Source organism: Sorghum bicolor, chromosome 5, assembly GCF_000003195.3.
Source record: "Sorghum bicolor cultivar BTx623 chromosome 5, Sorghum_bicolor_NCBIv3, whole genome shotgun sequence".
Taxonomy (NCBI): domain Eukaryota; kingdom Viridiplantae; phylum Streptophyta; class Magnoliopsida; order Poales; family Poaceae; genus Sorghum; species Sorghum bicolor.
The window spans coordinates 65,743,855-65,766,600 of NC_012874.2; the positions used below are offsets into that span (position 1 = coordinate 65,743,855).

The window sequence follows — 22,746 nt, forward strand, 5'->3', positions numbered from 1 at the left end:
ACTCTTGATGAGTCATCTAAGCGTCAGACGTGATTGTGTGAGCAACCATGGGCCATATGCATCTCAATAATGGAATCAGATACTTTCTTATGTCCTCGTGCTATGCACCTTTCCTAATATTTCCACTGTTTCTCTTTATCTTTGCTCGCCGTTCAACATTGCTTTCGAACTTGGTACTGCCCATGCACCCGTGTGTCAATTCCTGTTACCCTAACAGAAAGTATTGAGAAAACCATAACAGAAATTAATGATATGACAAAACAGATGGATGGGTCGCTAGTATTACTAAATAGCAGAGTACACACTAATTGTTGAGCTGCAAGTGTAGTCTCAAAAATATAGCTTCAACGGAGAATTCTCGAATAATGATTGCACACTACAACAGTAGCAGTAGTCACTTGGGGAGATAATTGCATTATATATTTTCCCTTTTTTGTCATGCTTTTTATTTTTATCCCACTGTAGATATGGAAGAAAACACAATAGTTTGTAGAGATGAAAACGGATCGGATACGGACGGATATCATCAATATCATATTTGTTTTCATATTTGTGGTCGAATTTAGATTCGGATACGGATAATGTCAATCATGTCAGATTAGATATGATCGGATGTCGACATCATAAATATACGATTTAAGTATTTGGATACGGATACGGTATCGGATGTTGAATATTCGAACACGAATACGGACAGATATGAACCCCTCTAAACGAATTCGGTATCGAATACGGTCGGAAAATATCCGTACTATTTTCATTCCTAATAGTTTGTCAAAAGTATAAGTGGAAGTTGTAATTAACATAATCCTTGTGCTTGCATGTAACTCACGATCCTCTGATCACTAGTACAACTGGACATAAGAAAGAGCACATTTTGACATACATATTGATGCATATATATAACAGTAGCGGTTCCCTTCTACAGACTTCGTAGCAGTATATAAAACTACAACTAGACAGTCCAATGTCAATGTCATCACATATAATTGCTTGCCAACAGGTGTTTTTCATTCTGCTATGCTATCATGTATCTCCAGTGACTCCGAGGCTCTGGCTAGCCCTGGAAGGTATCTGGAAATTTGATAGGTTAGTGTAAAACGTAGATGCTCCTCATTTATAATAATTCACACCATCTGAAATTCACACCATTCCAACCATCTGAATCTCATCGGAGCTGTTACAGCTCTGGGGGTACTCTGTGGTGGCTATGTTGAAAATTCCAAACGTGTATATTGATTATTAGGATGAAGTGTTAAATTTTAATTTTTATTAGATAATCACAAAAACAATAATCTTAGCTTTCACAATCATTCGACTTCTGATTGCCTAATTTACTATGAAAGTATGGGTACTTTTGGTTGGGCTTTTCAACCTGCTTTTTTTTTGCAAAAGCCAAAAGCCAACCAAAGGGCTCAAAAGTCACGAGTGTTTTTTTTTTTTGAAAAGCAATTTTTACTATAGTACAAATCAAAAGGCACCTTTCCCTCTCCTTTCACGAGCTTTTAAGCCCAAGAGTTACCCACCTGCCACTAGTTATGCGGAGGAAATATTGGTTCCCTTCGTTCTATTCCTCGCTCGCGTCTAACTCCTGTCGCTCCTTCCACATCCACGAGCGGACGTGACCCGTGGCTAGGATTCAAGGTCACCATTGGCGTGCTCCGGTAGGCTGCCACCCCACCAGTCCTGCCTGAGACGGACCCAGCCCCTGTGGCGGAGGCTGGCATGTTTCCTGCCCAGCCGCCCGCCCTGCACGGCCTCCTCGCTAGAGCTTTCATTCGCGTCAACACAGGCCTCCCTCCCTCCCTCCGTCTCCAACCTCTCTAGCCCTTGCCCGTGCCTGGGGCGAGCAGGCACTACTTCGGCCCCTGCCCCAGTGCCGGGGTGGTCTCGCAGGTCGCGGAAGGCAGCAGCTCCGCCGTGGCGCAACCTGCCTTGGCAAGCATGGCCAGCTCTGGCCGGCGGGCACGACTAGCTCTGGCATCCATTGGTAGCTCGGGCACGACTTGTGTTTGTCTGCTACCTTCTCAAAAAGCCAAGTTCTGGGCTCGAGCTAGTTTGCTTGAAAACGCAGACAGTCCCACTCAAAAACCCAGACATGGGGTGGATGCGGAGGGGAAAGCTAGTCACACAACATCCCACTCAAGCCCACATACTATTTCTGTTTCCACTCCTGTATGCCAAATATATTCAGCAAAAGGTGCACACTTAGTTACGGATTTTTGGCATATCAAAACTTCAGTAGTAGTACTAGCAAGGAAAATATTTTGATAGCAGGCATGTAATGTAACTTACCAGCCAAATATCGTTACTCTTCCTAGGCCTCAGCTCAGACCTGTATCCACACCATGTATGACTGATCTGTGCCACTGCTGAATATCTGTCTTGGGTGCAGACTCATACACAAGCGTTGACCTTCTTCAGTGTGGATTGCACAGAGCTAGGCAGTCCAAGGATAGAACCTTCCGGGACTGAAAGCGTCGATGAGTTTGTTGAGAAATATTTTAAACTATATAAAACATTTGAAGCATGCAAAATTTGCAAGGGCATGTATAATACTAACCAATCAAATTTCTTGACACCTCCCAAGCTCACTGCTCTATGTAGATAGTACATCTTAAGAACTATGGAGAGCTAGGGATTTCTACAGATACGACACCATGAGAACTATGAGAGCCAGGAACTTTTGAACATTGTAAGGTCATCGTTTTCGGTACTACTAAGGGCCTGTTTAGATGCCAAATCTTTACATCCCAAAACATTTGGCTGTAAACTTTACATTCAAATAGGTGTGCCCTCCATTTTTACAGTGCAATCTCTGTTGTCTGTCATCATGGTCACGGGTGCTACTCAACAGTTGTGTAAAAGCATTCACAAAAAAAAAAGAAAAACAGCTGAGTAAAAGCTTGCAGCTCCTTTGAATTTCACCATATGGCAGTGGGCCACAAATGAAGAACAAATTATATTGATGAGTTACTCCACTTTTACTCATGTAAGTATGCTTTGTTGCTTTCGGTATGTGAAAAACATTATGAATTAAACACTTTAACTCTACTCCTACCTTAATGTGCAGGTCTTTTGAGTATTGGAGAAAAAGACATTATGAAACGTTCCTGCCCAACAGCCTAAACGGCAAGCCACAGGTATTGACCAAAGCATGAGTGTTTTGATTGACCAGAGACGTCGGGAACAAAGTCGTGCTGGAACATGCAATTGTTCTCCTTCCTGATCATCCAGGCCGAGAGCAATGACGCATCTTAGGTGCATATTGGTGTTTAACCAGCTCAATATCTTTGCTCTCTAACAACTGCATTTGACAAGTGTGGAACCTCTTCAGTGTGGATTGCAATGAGATAGGCAGTCCACAGACAGACACCCTTCTGGAACTTAAAGCATTGACAAGTTTGTTAGGAAATATCTTAAACTATATAAAACATTTGAATGATGGAAGTTTTGGAAGGTCGTGTATAATGCTAAGCAGTCAAATTTCTTGATACCTCCCAAGCACACTGCTCTATGTAGATACTACGTACATCCTAAGAAGTATGGAGAGGCAGGGATTTCTCAACATTGTAAGGCCATCGGTTTCGATAACTAGCAATCTCTCTCTAGATATATGTATGTTCCCCTACTATATAAAATGTGTGTCCTCACTAACTAGTGTTGCGTTGCAAAACAGAGGCCTTTAATGCACCATGTGCCTCCATTTTTCAACTTTGCAACACTAGTAGAGATGTTAATTATGAACATGTACAGGTTCCATTTACATCTTGGAGCTGCTATTTTGTACTTTCTTGTACTGAAGTCCAGAAAGCCAACACATTTTAGAACGGGATACAATTATCTGTGTGCTACCCACACAAAAACTACTGCTATTAATTCTCACAGTGTGCCCTCCGTTTTTATGGTGCAATCTCTGTCATCTGTCCTTGAGGATGCAACTCAATTGCTGACTGAGTAAAACCTTGTGGCTCCCTTAAATTTCACCATATGGCTGTGCGCCACAAATGGAGTACAATTTATGTTGATGAGTTACTCCACTTTTACTCGTCTATACTTTGATTTTTCCATATATATATATATATATATATATATATATATATATATATATATATATATATATATATATATATGAGAAAGAGAGAATTTATGAAAGTACCGTTCTTGCCCAACTGCCTAAACGGCAAGGCATCCGCTCAGCAACCTAGCGATGGCAGCTATGGACTTGAAGTGTTTGTAGCAGGCCAAGATCCATTGGTCTGCTTCTTGAGCGATTTGATTGACCACAGAGCATATTGGTGTTTGAGCTGCATTTGGTGAAATATGAAGTTATCTGGCTATGCAAGGAGCTTTGCTAATAATTGTCTGTACAAATGGCATGGACTGAAAAAACACTACATAATCTGCACGATGGAGCAGCCACCTTGTGTTGGGCTTTTTGGTTAAGTAGGAATGAGGTTATCTTCAAACAATGGTACCTAACTCTTTTGTGCAGGTCATCTTCAGAGGGACCCATTGGATCAAGAGCTGGTCACAAATGTCTAAAGAGGAAGAGGAGAGAACCCTGAAGACTATCTGTCACCATCTGGAGGTCATTGCAATGGAGATCTTCAAGGGGTTTGGCTGGAGTTCAAGAAACCATATAGAGTCTTGTTTTGATGGAACTATATCTTCTCTTTTGTTTTGTTTTTGGTTGGGCAGTGCTGCACCACTTTGGCTGTAGTATTTCAAACTTTTATAAGCTGAGGCCAGAATAATGCTTTTCCTTAATCTAAAAACAATCTGCATGTTGGAATCAATAACTTCTAGGATAACAGATCAATATACGAATCTATGTCTCCATATAGTATTCAGCTGGGCAATTTCTTGAGACGTCAGCTTTGCAATTCTTTAGTTTCAATGGTTGGCTGTCAACTAGATTTATTGCCTCTTCTTAGTTAGCTCACTTTTCCTTTGTGTTCTTCCGATTGTTCGGGTTTGCGAACTCTCTTTAGTTTGTGTGCTGGCCTACGGGCAAACTTTGTAATAATTGGCATGATTCTATCTTTTGATAGATGAAGCCGGGTATAAACTATCCATTATCTAGAAAAATATAGTAAATTGTGCTATTTGTGCAGTATTGTTTATTTTAGGAAATTGGTGCAGTATTGTTCATTCTATAGAACGGGTTTGCATAATTCTAGACTTCATTTTTTCATCCATCATGCAAAAGTATGTGATGATTTGAAGTCGTGTTATAGTTCTCCAGCTTTTAGACTCTCTCAAATATCTTAGTTCTTCATGTTAGAGTTTAGAATATAATTAACTTAGTTATACATACTATTGGTCCCCAAATTACAATGATCTGAGGAATAGTAGAATCACACGCAGATACATTATAACGTGCCTTACATGTGCCGCCAGTGAGTCTGGCACAATTTGTTTTTACATCATGTATACTGATGCTAATAAAGTTTTTTCTGTTCTTTAGAATCCATATCTTCAGCAATGGAAGAAATCAAGCAGGAACATATGACAGAGGAGTTCTCCTTGTGGCTCGTCAGGGAATTGCTGAACTGTATTGCCAAGATGGCAACGGGTACATACCTAGTGGCCACCCATACCCGCACCCGACAGGTAAAATTTTTTCCATCAGGTTACCTGTACCCGCATGTGGGTTGAAAAATCTACTCATACCCGCACCCACACGGGTAATGCTACCCGATGGGTAACTCATACCCAAGAATACACTCAGACTCGCATGGAAATATCAGAGATTCGAGATTCAACATGCTACAAATTACAAGCAAATGCAATAACAGGCTAACAGCAGCATGAATGCATCATTGCAGCATGCTGCAAATTACAAGCAACAAAGTAACTAGCAACACAAGAACGGATAAGTCATAAAAAAGACACATGTGCTACATCTATTCTTGGTCAGTTCATTATGACCAAAAGGATGCCCTTTGGCTTAGCAGGATTGCATGACGGAGGAGCCGCGAAGGCGTCGGGCTTCTTGCTCTTCCTCGTGTCCTCTGGATCTAGCGCTTGCAAAACGCATGCCTTTGGCAGTTTGGCGTCGATGTGGTTGGGGGTAGGGAGGCGGCGGGCAGTGCGGTGTGGTCGCATGGACACAACATCACGATGGGGAGCACATGTGTGAGTCGCGCCGTCATTTTTGGCGGCTGGGGTGTGGGCACGGGAGGGAGAGGATAAGAATGAGCTAGGGTGGATCAACCAATATATAGCAGTGTTCAGATGGGTTTGGGCCAAATATGTAGGCTACATGGGCTAAATTCAGTAGGAGAGGTGGTGAATTCTTGCGGGTATTTCTTACCCACGGGTACACGGGTATGGTAATATACACCCATGCGCGTACCCAATGGGTGAAGAATTTTGCCCAATATACCCGTGGGTAGAAAAGTTTATCCATACCCGCCTTTTTAGCGGGTAAAAGCCATCAGATACTCAGATTTCGGGTACCCATTGCCATCTTGCCACCTTCAATAGGAGGAAGTTGAGCGTGGGACTCTAAACATATGACACGCTACCTTCAATACAACACATGGCTCTCTGAAACTCTGCTATGCCAGTGACTTTGATTACAAGATAACACTGACTTTTTTAGCTAGAGAACAGTTTTCATTAGCTTTTGTCCTTTATAAACATTAGTCCATTACAAGGAAGCTACAGACACCAACTCGACATAGAGAACAAGTTAAGTTCAATTGCTACCATGTTGGGTCTTGGTGAATTTCACACATGGGTGGCCATGCTTAGTGAAACTAGGCTCATGGCACTTGTCAATCTAAAGTGTGTAGGGAAATTTCCAGGTAACAATCAAATTCAAATTGGTTCGCTCCTTTAGATGAGCGGAGCAAACGATTTGCCATAATCATTTTTTATGGAAGCTTCCAAGGTAAGAATTAAGGGTTTCTTTTTTTGGGCGTTCTGAAGCTCTCCGAGTGTAGTGATGAAACAGTAATAAGTCTAAAATTTGCCATAGGAAACGGGAGTACAATTTGGTACTAATGCACCGATTACAATGGGAGCATTTTCATGGTTAGTGATCATCAATATAAAGGCATTGTCTCTGTCATGGATCATCACCTGGTGATGACATCTCTACTATAATTGAAATCTTCTTCAAGTCACCTCCCTACTTCAAAATCAACGGCTGTTAATACACGCCCAATGAATCGGACGTCTCAGATTAAGATGTTAGAAGCCGCTTCCAACTCTCCTCTCTCACGCGCGCGCGAGCCTGCGCCTTCAGAACCCACGTCGTGGGTTCGAGCCCAGACACCTGCATTTGCATATTTTTTCTTCCAGGATCAATAGTTCACGGTGAAGGCGAGCGCAGCTAGGGCGAGCGCGGCCAGGGGCGGCCAAGGTCGCCGGGGCGGGCGCGCGGCCGGTGCTCGCCAGCCAGGGCGACCGCGGCTAGGGGTCACCGGGGCGGGCGTGCGGCCGGTGCTCGCCGGCCAAGGCGAGCGCGGCAGGTGCACGGCCGGGGCTCACTCGCCGGGACGCACAGGGCTCGCCAGGGCGGGCGCGCGCCCACTGCGCGCCGGACAGGGCTCGCACAGCCAGGGCGACCGCCGCGGGCGCGCGGCCAGATCTCCCGCGGCCAGGGCTTCCGCGACGCACAAGGAAGACAGCCGGAGCGAGCGCGGCGAGGGCTCGACGGGGCAGGCGCGCGGCCGGGACTCGCTGGCCAGGGCGCACGGCCAGGGCTCCCCAGGGCGGGTGGGCGGCCAGAGCTTGCCGCGGTGCGTGGCCAGGGCTTACCGGGGCGGCCGGGGCTCGCGGCCGAGGCTCGCCGGGGTGGCCGGGGCGAGTGGTCAGGGGCTCGCCGGGGCAGCCGGGACGCGACGCCGGAACGCGGACAGGTAAACTCAAATTTCCCTTACCTCTGTATCTGATGATTAAAGTACACAAAGCCACCCTGCATAGACAGTTGAAACCTGTTTTTTTAGCCCGAATGGCTTCATTGAACATTAGTTACGAATATATCATTTGTAAGCTTGTCAATGTTTGTCTTCATTTTTTTCTAACCGTTCAAATATCCTTGCCCCTTAGGTGGCACTCCTTGCAGCTTGCGTGCGCAGAGGTTTGAAGGTACTTTCTGCAATGGGGGCTGGAGCTCGAGCTGATCCCACCAGAATTCGTGTTGCAGATTTGAGAGAATCAAGCAATGATCCCCTCTCTCGATCGGTTAGTTTGATACTTCTTCCAAAACTCTGTCCCACTGTAAGCTGCCATTTCATTCGTTAGCTAACTGACATGTCAAGATGTGCTGCAAATGGGATGTTGTGATTGCTACTTTTAGGTGAGGTACAGGCTCAAGAAAGAACATGGAATTGAGGGTGGAATACCAGTAGTTTTTTCATTGGAAAAGCCAAAGGCAAAGCTGCTTCCTTTTCAAGCTTCAAAAGAAGAGGAAACTCCATCAGATTACCAGGTGAGCTCCCCTAGGACTTGTACTACCACCCTCTTGCTACATGCTTGTTCCATTTCTTGAGACCTTTTTTCCTTGTGATTTTTTGAACAAGAAATATTTGTTACAAAGAGTTAATTAAATTCCTCTAGAACACCCATTTGCTTGTATATTATAGGAGTGCATGATGTGTGTGTACATAACTATTGACAACATGCTATGCATTATTCCACAGATTGTCCCAGGATTTAGGGTTCGCATTATACCAGTACCGGGAACCATCCCTGCAATATTTGGTCAAGTTATGGCCTCCTATGTGATTACTCAGCTTGCTGGATTAGATTTTCAAACTGAACCAGTTGTTAACCTGGATTTGGATCATTACCGTATACTTCATCAGCGTCTTATTGAGCATGAGGAGCTGATGTTTGGGACAGTCGAGCAAGTTCTGGTAATATGTTTCTTGCTATGTAATGTCATATCCTGGAAATAAGATATTTTCTTCGAGAATTATGTAGTTGAGGTGTTATTTATTTATGTTGATGGTGACCAGCACATGTGAAAAAGGGATTATTCACCTTCACTTGTTTTGATATCCTTTTGTACGTCTACGTTTGTAACATTCTCTTTTACAATCTAAAGGTAGATTCTGAAGAGGTAATGTACATTGTCAAAGAATTGTGGCATGGTCGAAGTGCTAGAGACCAAAGTCAGAAGGACACTGGTCGGAAAATGTGGAGATCTGTCAATGAACTAATGCTTGTTCGGTATGCTTCTTTCTCTAACTGATAGTGTGGCTTGAGATCATCGTGCCTTTTGTGGCACTACCTAAGTTCCCATCATATCTGATTTGGTAGAGCAAAAGCAAAATCCAACTTGCATTATCTCTGGCGTAGGGTGACTGTCATCTTTTAAGTCTGGATAATTAGCTATGTTAGCTTGTAACTCTGAAGTGGCTTGGTATTGGTAATGTCTTAAATTTCGATGAGATTTTTTTTGACATTAATTCCTGTAATTACTTTGTTATAGGTGGGACAAATCAAAGGCTGCTGACATCTCAAACTTAATACTTCTCAAGTTTAGTGAGGTAACAAGTCAATACTCATGGAACATTGAAGTTGAATTCCAAGATGGCATATGTTGCAGATGAAATGACTGGCGGGCTTTTCCTGTCCATTGGTTCACCTTCTCCTATTTATGCAGGCTGATGCCCATGAATCCACCACACTCGACCGAATAAAAGAAGAAGAACCTGAATTCTACTCTATGGTTTCATGTGTCCTGAAACGAGCTGAGATGGAGTTTGCCTTATGACTCAACGAGTAGCGAGGGTTGATGATCTTGCCTCTTGGAGGTCTCTCATGGTTGCTATTTAGTGGTGGCCTTGGAACAATGGATCAGCGTTCAGTTTGGTGGGATTCATATTTGGGAGTACTTGATCGGTATGCTATGGTGAAAATGACGTGCAAAAGTTTTTCTTCTTGTGGCAGCCGAAACATCAGCTCTCTGTTATCACGGAGTTGTGCACTTGTGGCCATCTATATGTAAATTAATCGTGTTTTGCTTTTGCGTACAATATAGGTGTCCAATGATATTCCACTGAGAAGAGGAGTTCCAATACTATCTACCTCTTGGAGGTATGTGATTTAGAATGGGGTCAAATGCTTGCCTGTAGTTGATTTTTGTGTAGGTAAGTAGAAATTCAGACCCGAATGTTTCTGCCTTGCTATATGTGCTGAACTGTTATGTCAACTAATTGTGCATCTTACTGCATCTTTGCCATAAATCAAAAAGTAATATTCCAGTTTGCTTCCACAGGTAAGAACACCAAGAATATCGTTTATAAACATGTTCTGCTATGATGAATCCTTAAATGAGTAAGTCCATAAATTACAATTACCTACTATGTATGTTTCGAGCTTATATAATCCCCTATATGGTTAAGGTGCAAAAGAATTTTAAAAAAAATGTATGGTTCTCTATAATTTTATAGGATGTTGGACCTATTTTAGAAGGATTAACTGTTCTCTATAAATAGATTAACTGTTCCTTGGGAAATATGTTATTGATTCAATCCAATGAAGTACTTCAGATTTGATAGAATTATCTTTGGACTTGAATGTGGTCCGTAAGATACTCAGAATAAATAAATGATTGGTTGTTTTCATATGTATTTTTTAAATAAAACCGTAGCGTTAGCACGGGCACTATACTAGTTAGGATTAGTTGAACTTGCACACACCACAAAGTTCAGTTTGCAGGATAGAAACAAGCAAGCAAAGCTGACTTTGCATCCTAGCCTCCCCGACCTTCTTCGAGCTGCAAATTTTTTTAAGGTACTCGACTCCGTGGATTATGCAAGACGAGAGAGACATGACAGCAACAGTTAACAACTCTGTGCAAGTGGTTCGGTCACATTATCTTCAGACATGGGTTTCGGAAACTTACAGTCAAGGTTGAGACATGAGGCAGCAGCTACGGCGGCAGCCTGGATGGCCTTTAGCTTAGGGATATCTTGGATTTGCGCTATGGTCATGGGCCTTCAACGGATATCAAACTGTGTGCCAAGCAGAGTGATTTTTTTCTCTTTTTATTACTACTAGCAAACGTGCCCGTGCGTTGCAACGGGAAAAAAAAGTTACATATCTATTTATGTTTCCTTTTTTTATAAAATTTGAGAGCTATAATTTATTTTGTGATGGCATCCAAAATATAAGCGAATGTCTATATTAGTATGACATTGTATAGTTAAGTTTGTATGAAATTAAAATACGGTCACTTAAGTGTAATTTTTATAATATCCATATGCTGATACAGTTAATTATTAAGTTTCATGAATTCATTTGAAGACAGTTAAAATTTGTAACTCAATTTGTTATGGAGTTATTTATCTATAACTCAATTCAGTGTGGAGTTATTATTCATGTATCAAGGGCTATATGTCTGATGATTATGACAAAAAGCCTCTTTCGATTTTTCTCATCGTTCTACATCCTTCTTGTCAATCATGTGTTCATCTGTAGAATGTTTTTCTGGTTTCAAAAATCAAAATTTGAATTTGTAACAATGCCCAAATGCGTATTACCTGCTGCGGCGACTGGCCATCAGCGTCAGCATCCTGGAGCAGCAACATCATGGTCCTCAGCGTTCTTGTTCAACTCGCCACTCGGCGAGATCATAACATGGGTACTTGTTCTGCTCGGCAAGATCAAAACCTGGGAACTTGTTCTGCTTGTCGAGATCAGAAACTTCTGCTGCATGTCGAGATCCCAATGATCCAACTAAAAGCAAGGTTCCAATGATTCACCAAAATCAGTAATATATAAGTAGCTAAAACAAGCAGAAGAAATCCGAGTCGAATAGGAGTTTAAGTCCAACTACCTAAAATTGTTTTTTATAGGAAAGAGCATAGGATCTCGAGTAGTATTCCAATTTAATCCCGATTCTGAGTCGATCAGCCAAAACAACAATTTTTGCCGGGCTGGGTGGGCAGCGTCGACGGCCACCGCCACCAGAACGGCGGCCCAGCCGAAACCCCAGCTGCAGCCTCGCCACCGTGACCGCCGTCGACGGCCGTGCCGCCCGGCCAGGGCCATCCGGATCTAGCCATGAAGCCAACGGATTCGGCCGCCAGAACAGCAGCACCTGCCTGCTCTGCCACTCACAACCATATTTCTTTAATCGAAAGAAGGAGACGAAGAGGAACATTAAAACGTAGCGAAGAAGACGAAGAGGAACAACACCACGACGGAACGATGGGACAGAGAAATCAGTTTTCCATCCGACCGAATGGGCTTAAATTGGGCTGAGAGTTAGCCGATGCACGACGGTGAGGCCAGATTGGAATGGGCTGGACGAAAAAAAATATCCAGACCAAAAAAGAGGCTGAAATTTTGCCTCTTTATTATTAGGTTTAGGTTTAGATATAGATGAAGTTATATATATGGCAACGAAGGAGCATCTGTTAACTTTTATCTACTAGAGTAGCAAAAGGACAGAATTTAGGATCACATATTTCAAAACTAAATACTGATATCTTGGTTATGGTTTCTTTGTTCTTTTTTTCGGCATTATACAGTGCCAAATGTCCATGTTTAATGAAGCTTTTCATTCGAAGATCTTCACAAGTGTTTTTCTTCTCAACCGTAACTAAACTTAACATGGTAAATGTGATTGTAGAAAATAAATTCTTCATTGAGCAGCAGTACTGCCTAATCAAGAGAGAAATATCTTTCTTCTGGTACTGCTCAAGACCAAATCTCATCATATATCCTGTTATCATCAATCACTTAGCTGCTAGAACATGGGAAAGCAAACACACACAAAAACAAATTAGTTTAGCAAATTAATGCCAGACTCCAAAACCTTGGTAAACTCAGAAACATCTATTCTCCTGTCCTTGTTCATGTCATACTTGGCGATCATCTGCTCGCAATCATCCATCCCTACACCTTCCCCTAGTCCTAGACTCTTGAGCACTCGCTGCAAATCCGATGCGTCGAAGTACCCATCATTATTATGATCAAACACCAAAAATGCCTCCCGTACCTCCTGCAAGCTTGGCTCGTCGTCGTCGAAAATCCGAGGTATAGAAACATTGCCAATGGCCATGCTGTTCTCTTGATCCAAATTAAAACCTATGCTTATCATTACCGTCTTGATATCTTCTTGTGTCAGGGCCGTCTTATTATCTTGATCTTTTTTCCTTCTCTCTATTACTTCTTTGTCTGTGGTAATAACCGGTGTCTGTGTCACCTTCTCAGAAGAGCTATGGTTGCAGTTGCAGCATTTGCATGAGCAGGGGAGGTGAATCTGGAACACTGAGACGGACCAGCAGGTGAGGAATTTGAGGAAGAGGTTGATAACACATGCCTCTTGCAGGACCAGAAAATGGCATGCTGCAGCGCACGATGAATTCTCCATTGCTATTTGCCTCTAAGCTTCTGAGCTCTGAAAGTTCTTATTTTGGTGAGAATAAGTTGTTGTCAGAAAAATGGAAGTAAAGGTCAGAAAATTGAATGGGAGATTGGGAAGCATAGCACGGGAGGTTATATAGAAAACTAAGGTCATATTTTTTTTCCTTCCAATCGAAGTAAAGGTCATCTTGAGCTTTTGCTAGCTGTTTGTTGCTTCAGCAGAATAATCTGAAACATCCAAGCAGATGACAAGATGTTTCCTCTTTGAAAATGCGTGTGGACAGCAGATGATGGTGATTGACACAGATTCAGAGTCTGGTCTTTACATTTATTCTTTCTTGTAACCTTCTTCACGCTGATCCTGGAAGCTTCCTGGAAAGTGTGGGGTGAACAACTCTCTCTCTCTCTCTCTCTCTCTCTCACACACACACACACACACATTCACTTACTTTAGTCTGGTACATGTTTTTCATTTTGAGAGTCCTTTAGAGTAAGCACTGTTGTGATGTTTGTTGTTCTAGTTTGAAGAGAAGGTTATTATTAGACATGGGCTGTGTTGATGTGGCGACGCGAGTATGAACTGCTTTTTTTTCTTAGACAGGGCTGGACCACAATGTTGTAGAAAAGATGCACAAATTTGCATTTGTTTCAGTTTCTTTTCGTTTAGATGCAAATATTTTTTGTTGGGTTTTTTTTCTCTAGCTCTACGAGCATCTCTATCTATAGAACTGAAATTATTTTGATAAATTATTTGGCAAAACAGCTTCATATGTAGAGCCTTTTAAAATATGATCTTACGGAATACCACGCATATATAGGGGCCCGTAGAGCGAGTTGAAGCTATGAGAAGTACTTTTTCTACCAGCCAGCAGTGTTTTTCTCTCATAATAAATCAGCGAAACAGTACTTTTAGCCATGGTTTTTTAGATTCATCCCACATAAACTCCTTGTGAGAGCATGTTCTAAGGAGCTTTACACCTAAAGCTATTTCAAAAATACCTGTTTGGCAGAAATCAATTTCAAACAACTCGTAAAAGCTAGATACATTATTAAAGTAATGTGTCTGGAAAAAACAAAACATCTTATAACTTATAGGGAGTAGGAATTTCAACCATTATACTCCCTCCATCCTAAATTGTAAGTCATTCCAAGAATCTTTGAGAGTCAAACTTTTCTAAGTTTGACCGAATTTATATGATAAAATAATTATTATTATGATACCAACTAAGTATCATTAAAAATTTTTTAATTATATTTTCATAGTATACTCACTTTACGTTACAATTCTTAGTATTTCTCTCTATAATTTTGGTCAAACAAAAAATGCTTTGACTCTCTAAGATTCTTGAAATGACTTACAATTTGGTATAGAGGGTTGTTTGCCAACACAGGCAGTCCAATGAAACCACTGGAGGTCCCCCTTCATCCAGGAGCCACATTTAGCAAGCATATATGAGCTGCCATCTTTAATTACAATCAGGACAACAAACTTAATATCATTGGTGATGTTCGAATAATTAGATTTTTATGTCTTTTCTTTTTTAGGTCGAGAGAAAAAACAAAATCCAAGCGTGGGCTGGAATGGCATTAGAAAAATTGGACCCAAGATCATCAGGCCAGGTTAGAACCGGTCCAAACCAGGCAAAGCCTGGGCTGGCAGTCCAATAGTTTTTTTCCGTTGGTGATGTTCTTAATTAATGTATAATATTTTTCCTTCATCTATCTATACTTTTCCAGTATCCTAATTGCAAATACGTGTATGAATATTCTTTTACATTTTCGCAGTAGAATCCATGTTGTGTTTGTCATCATGAGAAAAATATAAAGAGAATCAAAACCGGCAAGCACAGGTCTGTCCGTGTTTGAACTGCATGCAAATTAAAGAAAAGGAAGTACACTGAGTCGTCTGAGGACCGACGACGACACCGAGAAATGAATTGTCGAGAAATTTCAGGGAAGCCGGTATTATTGGTTTGTTAATATGGACCTAGTCTGACTGAGGACCTGAAAATCTGATCGAGATGGTATTTTGTCCCAAGAAGACTTGCAACGCCTTGTTCAGTTCCCAATTTTTTATGTTTTCGGATACTGTAGTATTTTCGTTTTTATTTGATAAATATTATCCAATCATGGACTAACTAAGCTCAAAAGATTCATCTCGCGATTTACAAACTGTGCAATTAGTTTTTATTTTCATCTATATTTAATGCTCCATGTATGTGCCGCAAGATTCGATGTAGTGAGAAATCTTGAAATTTTTTTGAAAACTAAACAAGGCATTGCTTGGTGACCTGAGAACACAAGTGTAGAAGCAAGGGCCGGCAAAAATTGACCTGATCATCCTTACATTATTGCAACTTCTTTACGTCTGGATGCATGCTTGTCGTCTTGGGTAGAGTAACAAATTGTAGGGTCACCTTCTCATTCATTTTCATCAAAGAAAGCGCGTGTCAACTTGACCAAGTCTGTCAACTCATCCTTTTCAGAGAAATGCATGACAACCTCATAGCAGGGAGACTGCTCACTCTCACGTCTGAACCGAAGTCTAAAACAATCCATTGCTGGTTTTAGATAGATGTACTATAAGCCAGATGCTAGAGCTAGTGCCTTTGAGGCTGTGTGTGACTCATCAAACATGCATGCAATTCAGTGGTAAACCTCTACCACTGACATGTACAGCACTTGTTTAAGCCTCAGTTCTTTCAGAACTTTCCACAAAAGTTCTACCGAAATGTCACTGCAGGTTTCATTAGGTGTTAGGAATGGAGAATAGCTGTCAATCTCCAATTTGGCAGAACAGAACTTGCTTGAGAGCTGCTAATATAAGGACTGTGTTTTTACTTGATCAGAATAGATAAGGTAAACTAGGTTCAGTGGAGGGTCACAAACCATGTGTTTGAGTGCTGAATCCACTATGCGAGTGAAGGAAATGGACCCTGTTTAGTTTATGATTACAGGTCTGCTGCTTGAAGATATGAATCCACTAGGTTCAGCCGTTCAGGTGCTGCTGCTTGAAGATATGAATGAAAAGCCGGTACGTTCTGGATTAGTGGACGGATAGCTGAGCTGAGAGGCACAGTAGTCCTCAAACAGCAGCGGAAAATTTGCTCCCGGACAGCATCATCAGCGCGGGCCATGTCAGCATCCAATACGCAAGCACTTGTTGCACGCGGCACGCCGATAAGATCTCCTCTTGATCTCTGAATGCAAGTCCCCATACATTTTATTATCTTTTTCATTCAGTCTTCTCCCAAATTCACCGGCCTTGCCATGTATTTCTCTTGGCAATCATGCACATGCCTGAATCCTGACTTCTGCTGCGTCCTCATGATATCGTCATCTTTTACATGACATGACATGAATAATCTTGATCACCCTTTTGCATGCCGATAGAGGAAGTTCGGTTTGCTTGCGTTTGGATCAGATCGAGCGCCCCTGCCACTGCCACTGCCACTGCCACTGCCAATGCAGACGCATGCAAATGCAAAACAAATCAAAGACACAAACGCATGCATGCGGATCGATCAATTGGTCATTACTCCGTAGTCCGTACTTATATTATACTACTTTTTTCTAGTAGGTACAAAAAAAAAGGCACATCCCGTGAGCTAATGCTAATATAATGAAGCACTGATCAATACTTTGATGTTTTGCTGTGCGGAAAAGCCGGTTATATAGCGAAGATGGGCTACAGCTACTCAGCACCACTCACCATGCATATTGTACCTGTTCGTGCGTGGATGGATGGATGGATGGATGGATGCTGCTTCAGAATCCTCAATCGACGACGACGACCTATCCATCCATCCATCTCTTGTTCAATTATATATATTCGGCAAAGTCGCCACTATAAAATAGGCAACCGATCGTCAGACGATGGATCCAGTCATTCAGAGCTCCATGTGAACCCCATGGATGCAGCCGAACAGTGAGTGGAGTGGAGCAGCGCAACGCCCACACTGTTTGTTTCAAGAAAGCCTGTGCCCGGACCCTGGAGGAGGATCGGAGGAGAGAGCTGATCAGCATCAGCTAGCTACTAGATGGCGAGGATCATCAGGCTACGCCTGGCGGTGGTCGCCGCCATGGCCTTGTGCTGCTGCTTCGTCTGCCTCATCCACGCGCCGACGGCGACAGGTGCTGCCGCCGACGCCACGTTTCTTCCTGCAGGTAGCTAGCCTTTCTGAAACTGAATCCTCCATCCGTCAGTCCGTCCTAAAATCGTGGTGATCACTTCTCTGAAGATTTCTGCATCTCGTCTCTCTCATGCACCGTACCTTTGGCTTTGAGCTGCAGGACTGGAGCTTGAGGTGGTGCAGCAGGATACTAGAGTGGCTCCGCCATCGTCGTCGTGCGGCGCAGACGACGATCAGGTAGGGTGGTTGGTTTGATCTAGCCTTTTCTCTCGTAATAAATCAGCGGACAGTATTCAGACGACGTGTACGGTGGTAGGTTTGATCTAGCCTTTTCTCTCGTAATAAATCAGCGGACAGCCGAGCAAATGAAGCCCTATATGTACTCTACGTACCAATTGTCTTTGTCTCTCTAAGACTCTCTCAATCTTTTCTCAACCTCGAGTGGTTTCAGACTTTCAGTTACTCTGTCAGTAACTTGAACTCTTTCAGTGTGGTTGGTTGGTTTACCGATGAGTGACATGACATGATTCTTCTTGTATGGATCGATGATTTCAGGCCGTCGTCGTAGCTGGAGAGGCGGAGGCGGAGGCGGAGGCGGCCGCCGGCGGGAGGACGACGAGGATGGATCTGGAGCTGGAGGACTACCCTGGGTCCGGCGCCAACGACCGCCACTCGCCGTGGGCCCAGCGAAGGCACTGATCGATGATACATCCACGTTCGATGACCTCTCTCTCTCTCTCTCTGCATTTTGTAGCGTGCACAGACGACAGCAGTTTCTTCAGAGTTGCACTACTGTACGATCGATGACTATACTGTATTTGTATACGCGCTGCCGTCACATACATACCAATACCAGGGGTACTTGTGCCTTGTGTGTGTCGTCTCACTGTCACGTGTACCATGGCCGGCCGAGATCGACTCAACAACAGGCGTCTGCATGCTTGCTCAGCTACTTATTTTCGACTGCAATTTCCTTTTTTTCTTCATATATAAAAATACAGAGTTGTACTGACAATAATTCTACAATGACTGACGTGAAACATCAGTTATATCGCCTGTGCATGTTGAATTCAGTTCGACCCCCCTCCCCCCTGGCCTTTTTTTTCCTGCCCTGGTCTTGGTTCATGGGAAGGGCTTTAATTTTGCCGGAGACACGGCGTGTCGGACTATCCGTCACTACGTTGCCGGGGGTCCAGCTTTGGCGAGAGCCAAACCCTCGGCAAAGCATCCGACAAAGATGGAAAGCTGATCACCAGAATACCAGCTTTGTCGAGAGCCTGCCAGGCAGGCTCTCGGCAAAGCCCTCCTTTGCCGAGAGCCAGCCTGGCAGGCTCTCGGCAAAGATTTTTTTAAAAAAAATTAAAAAGTCTTTGCCAAGAGCCGTCTAGCCCGGCTCTCGGCAAAGACAACGTCAACTATGACGTTTCTCGACGGCGCCATGGGCTTTGCCGAGGGCGCTTCTGGCCTTCGGCAAAGTCTTTGCCGAGAGCCTGGACACGTGGCTCTCGGCAAAGAATTCTTTGCAAAGAGCTTCTTTGCCGAGAACTCTTTGCCGAGAGCCACGTGGCAGGCTCTCGGCAAAGCCTTTGCCGAGAGCCACGTGGCAGGCTCTCGGCAAAGCCTTTGCCGAGGGCTTTTAGGCCTTTGCCGAGGGCTCTCGGCTCTCGGCAAAGAAGGTGGATCCAGTAGAGCAAATACGGAATATCTGGTGATATCTTGAGGGCGGGCAGGCTGTTGCGGAAGAGGATGTCAATGGAGCTTCCCCCGTCCACGAGCACGCGCTCGAATCTGATGCTATTGATGCAAGGATCAAGAATTAGTGGGAAACGACCCGGCTCTGGGATAGCGGCCCACTGGTCCTTCCTGCTGAACGCGATCTCCCTGTGGGACCAGGTGGGAAATTTCGGATCTGCGATCAGCCCGTCCGTGCTGTCTATGTTGAGGCAGGCTCTCTTCAACAGCTTTCTTTCTCGCTTGGACTCAGTGGAGACCTTGCCCCCGAAAATGGAGTGGACCACGTCGGTGGGGCTGACGTATTGGTGTCGGGGGTCCCTGTCTTGGTCCTCATCCTCATCTTCGTGGTCGTGCCCGTCGCGTTTGTTACTTTTCTTGGCGGTGTCTTCTTGGGCGGCCCGCCGTGTGTAGATAGTTTTGAGGACGCGGCACTCTTCCATGGTATGGTTAGACTTTGGGTGTAGCTGGCACGGTCCCTTCAACGTTTTGTTGTAGTCGTCTTGGTAGTCCCGTCGTCCATTGGGACGTTTGACCGTGTTTACTTCGTGGTCGTATTCGCGAGGGCGCTTTCCTCTGAAGTCGTCGCGGCTGTCGCGCCGCCGATCCCAACCCTCTCGGTGATCGCGGTTGTCAGGGCGACGGTGATTTCTGTTGTCGTAGCGGCCACGACCGTCGTCTCGCCGGGAGGGCTGGTCGGTGCCTCTCGCATCGTCTCGGATTAGTTTTTCTGCGTCATCAGCATCGGCATAATTTTTAGCCGTGGCGAGGAGCTCTGCTACCGTTGATGGACGCTTACGCAACAGCTTGTTCCTTAGCGCTTCATGGAAACGTAAGCCCTTGATAAAGGCTGATATGGCCTCGTCATGAGAAATCTTCGGGATTTTGAGACGCATATCCGAGAATCGTCGGATGTAATCACGCAGAGGTTCATTCTTCCTATCTCTTATCCTTTCAAGGTCATACTTGTTTCCGGGCTGTTCGCATGTAGCGATGAAGTTGTCAATGAAAGCCTGTCGTAGCTCTTCCCAAGAGTCGAAGGAGTCCTCGGGCAAGCCGAGAAGCCACTGATGACCAGCTTGGTCGAGGACTACGGGGAAGTAGTTAGCCATGACGTGCTCATCTCCTGCCGCTGATCGGACGGCGATTTCGTAGAGGGTGATCCAGTTCTCTGGATTTTCCTTGCCGTCGTATTTTTTAAGTTTTTCGAGCTTGAAATTTCTGGGCCACACGACCTGGCGGAGGTGTGAGGAGAACTGCCTTAGGCCCGGGGGACCATGGGTCGCATCGTACTCGATGCGGCGCAGGTTTTCGTGGACTGCTCTCTCTGCGGCGCGCCTGTTGATGCGGTCCCGGGCATCTTTGGGAGGGATGTTGTGGCGAAGATCCCTGTGTTGATCTTCTTCTTCCTGGCCGCGTACGCGGTTCTGCTGGCGGCGGCCATCGGCGTCTCGACCACCATCGTCGCGTCGTGAGTCCCCTCGACGGTTGTCGGGGGAGCGGCTGCGGCGACGCCTGCTGGGCGAGGCCAGGCTACGATGAGTCTGGTCGGAGGCGGCTTCCGTATAAGAGACGTCCTGGACTCTCTTAAGCAGAGTTGCTGTCTGTCCCATCGCGGCGATCAGGTGTGCTCGGATACTGGTCCGAACTCCCTGGCATTCGGGTGTGTCAGGAAGCCGATCCAGGTTGGCCATGGCGACAGCCACGTTGGCGCTTGGCGTTTTGTAGACCGGCTGGTCCCCGACCATGTCAAAGGCATCGTTGAGGTTACCCGGTGGCGTCTGTTGTTGCCCGTCCGCACGCCGTCGGGCGCGATCGGCGTTACGCTGTTCGCGGAGTTGCCTCTGGTCGTCTGTTTCTCCGTCAACGACCGGTTCGTCGGCGCTGACATTGAATACAATATCCCCTCGCCGGGGGGGGAATATCGGGAACCGGTCGAAACCCGGAGGGTGTGAAGGGAAATCCAGGTCGTAGTCCTCGTCTTCGGTGTTCACAACCTCGGTGGGGACGGAGCCGGTGCTTGAGTTGGTGCTAGACACCTGGCCGTCCCGTAGCTCTCGGATGGTCACCATGTTGACGTGGTGACGATTGTTCCTTGTCGGCGACCAGCCCGCTTTGCTGAAAACGGATTGGACATGCTGTGAGTAAACAGAGGCCGAGTTGTTCAGGCCGCAAGGATAGTCTTCCTTTTTGAGCTCGACGGATCGTCCTGCGGGGGTTGAGGTTATCGTCAGGGACGTTCCCAGCCGTTCGTGTGTAGCGACACGAGTTGGCCGGCGGAATTTCGAAAAATCCGCTCGAGCGGCTTGGTCGGGCTGGCGCAGAACTCCATCTATTAGTTGGGAGACTTCGAGTAGCTTGGAGTCAGCGCGATCGAGCGCTTGGAGGAGGTCCGAACAGTCGATCTCCTTTCCCTTGTAGAGTGGGAACGGTGGTCGGGAGTTTGGTGCCGTCATGCGTGTGGTCGGAGACGGCGTGATCTCAGATTGGATCTGGATCTCTTTCGGGACCGTGGTCGGGAAGCCGCCGCTGCACGTCGTCCACGTGATCTGGCCGACGGTAAACGTGAGGCCTTCGGGCACGGTCGCGGAAGCTGGGATCGTGACCATCTTGTTCGCCGGAAAAGTTGCACGCACACCCCCTACCTGGCGCGCCACTGTCGACGAAAGCTAGTCGGCAGTCTACCTTGGGGTATACCCACGGTAGTAGTTTATCGGTAGACGGTGCGCAAACTACGAACTCGATGGTGACGCAAGACACGGACAAGCTTTTTATCCAGGTTCGGCCGCCGAGTTGGCGTAATACCTACGTCCTGCGTCTGGTTGTATTGGATTGTGTTGAGAGAATATGATCTGTCCTAGGGGGTCCCCTTGCCCCTCCTTATATAGTCTGGAGGGCAGGGTTACAGATCTAGAAACTAATCCTAGCCGGTTACAATTGCCATAGATAATTCGATATCAATTCCTATTCTAACCGACTAGAATCCTGCTTGATCTCCACGTCTTGTTTCCTTGCGCGAAACTCGGGCTGTCGGATCAAGCCTTGAACTCGTCTCGTAGTGGGCCCAGCTTCCTAGCTGAAGTCTAGCCGTAATGGTATAGGGGTTTATACCCCCACAGGTTGATTAACCAATTTTCATGTGGGGGTGTGGATGCATTATGATTTCCCGTCCCTTTCGTTGATTGTTTTATGTGATGGAGCCGTTCGTTCGTTAGTTAGTTAGTGCCCTTGGAAATGGGTTGTGAAAGCTGGATTGTGGAAGTGGATCGGTTGGATACTTGGATCCACCAGACAGTACGGTCAAGGTGCCATACGCGTGGCATGTACAAATAATCAGCTTGAAACCTAAGTATAATAACTAACCAGGCCTAAGCCTAAGCTGTCATACGCGTGGCATGTATACCTTCTTTAGCTTTCCTCGAAACCCCTTGCATTGGAGGAGACTATAGTGGACTTGCTTCAAGACAATTTAGCTAATACAAAAGTGCTTGTGGAGCTTCAACATTTGCTTCTTAGAAAGCTTAAAAAGGTAGTAGAAGCTAAT

The 22,746-nt window shown here is 45.0% G+C and overlaps 2 protein-coding genes across 2 annotated transcripts; one reads left to right on the plus strand and one right to left on the minus strand.

The window, feature by feature from the left end:
- Nucleotides 12,670-13,427, minus strand: LOC8066681 (probable calcium-binding protein CML45). Its single transcript, XM_002451012.2, has one exon. It carries the CDS (start codon nucleotides 13,343-13,345, stop codon nucleotides 12,755-12,757), a length of 591 nt encoding a protein of 196 aa, XP_002451057.1. The 5' UTR covers nucleotides 13,346-13,427; the 3' UTR covers nucleotides 12,670-12,754.
- On the plus strand, nucleotides 17,201-18,513 carry LOC110435705. Its single transcript, XM_021461647.1, has 3 exons — nucleotides 17,201-17,505; nucleotides 17,632-17,708; nucleotides 18,027-18,513. The coding sequence occupies exons 1-3, from the start codon at nucleotides 17,379-17,381 to the stop codon at nucleotides 18,168-18,170; spliced, it is 348 nt and encodes a 115-aa protein (XP_021317322.1). The 5' UTR covers nucleotides 17,201-17,378; the 3' UTR covers nucleotides 18,171-18,513.

What these genes read in the sequence shown, in the direction of transcription:
- LOC8066681 (XM_002451012.2), bottom strand. Translation starts at nt 13,345, where the DNA reads ATGGAGAATTCATCGTGCGCTGCAGCATGCCATTTTCTGGTCCTGCAA.
- LOC110435705 (XM_021461647.1), top strand. Translation starts at nt 17,379, where the DNA reads ATGGCGAGGATCATCAGGCTACGCCTGGCGGTGGTCGCCGCCATGGCC. An exon ending in CGCCACGTTTCTTCCTGCAG is followed by an intron (nt 17,506 to 17,631) that starts GTAGCTAGCCTT and finishes TTTGAGCTGCAG; the next exon opens with GACTGGAGCTTGAGGTGGTG. An exon ending in GCGGCGCAGACGACGATCAG is followed by an intron (nt 17,709 to 18,026) that starts GTAGGGTGGTTG and finishes CGATGATTTCAG; the next exon opens with GCCGTCGTCGTAGCTGGAGA.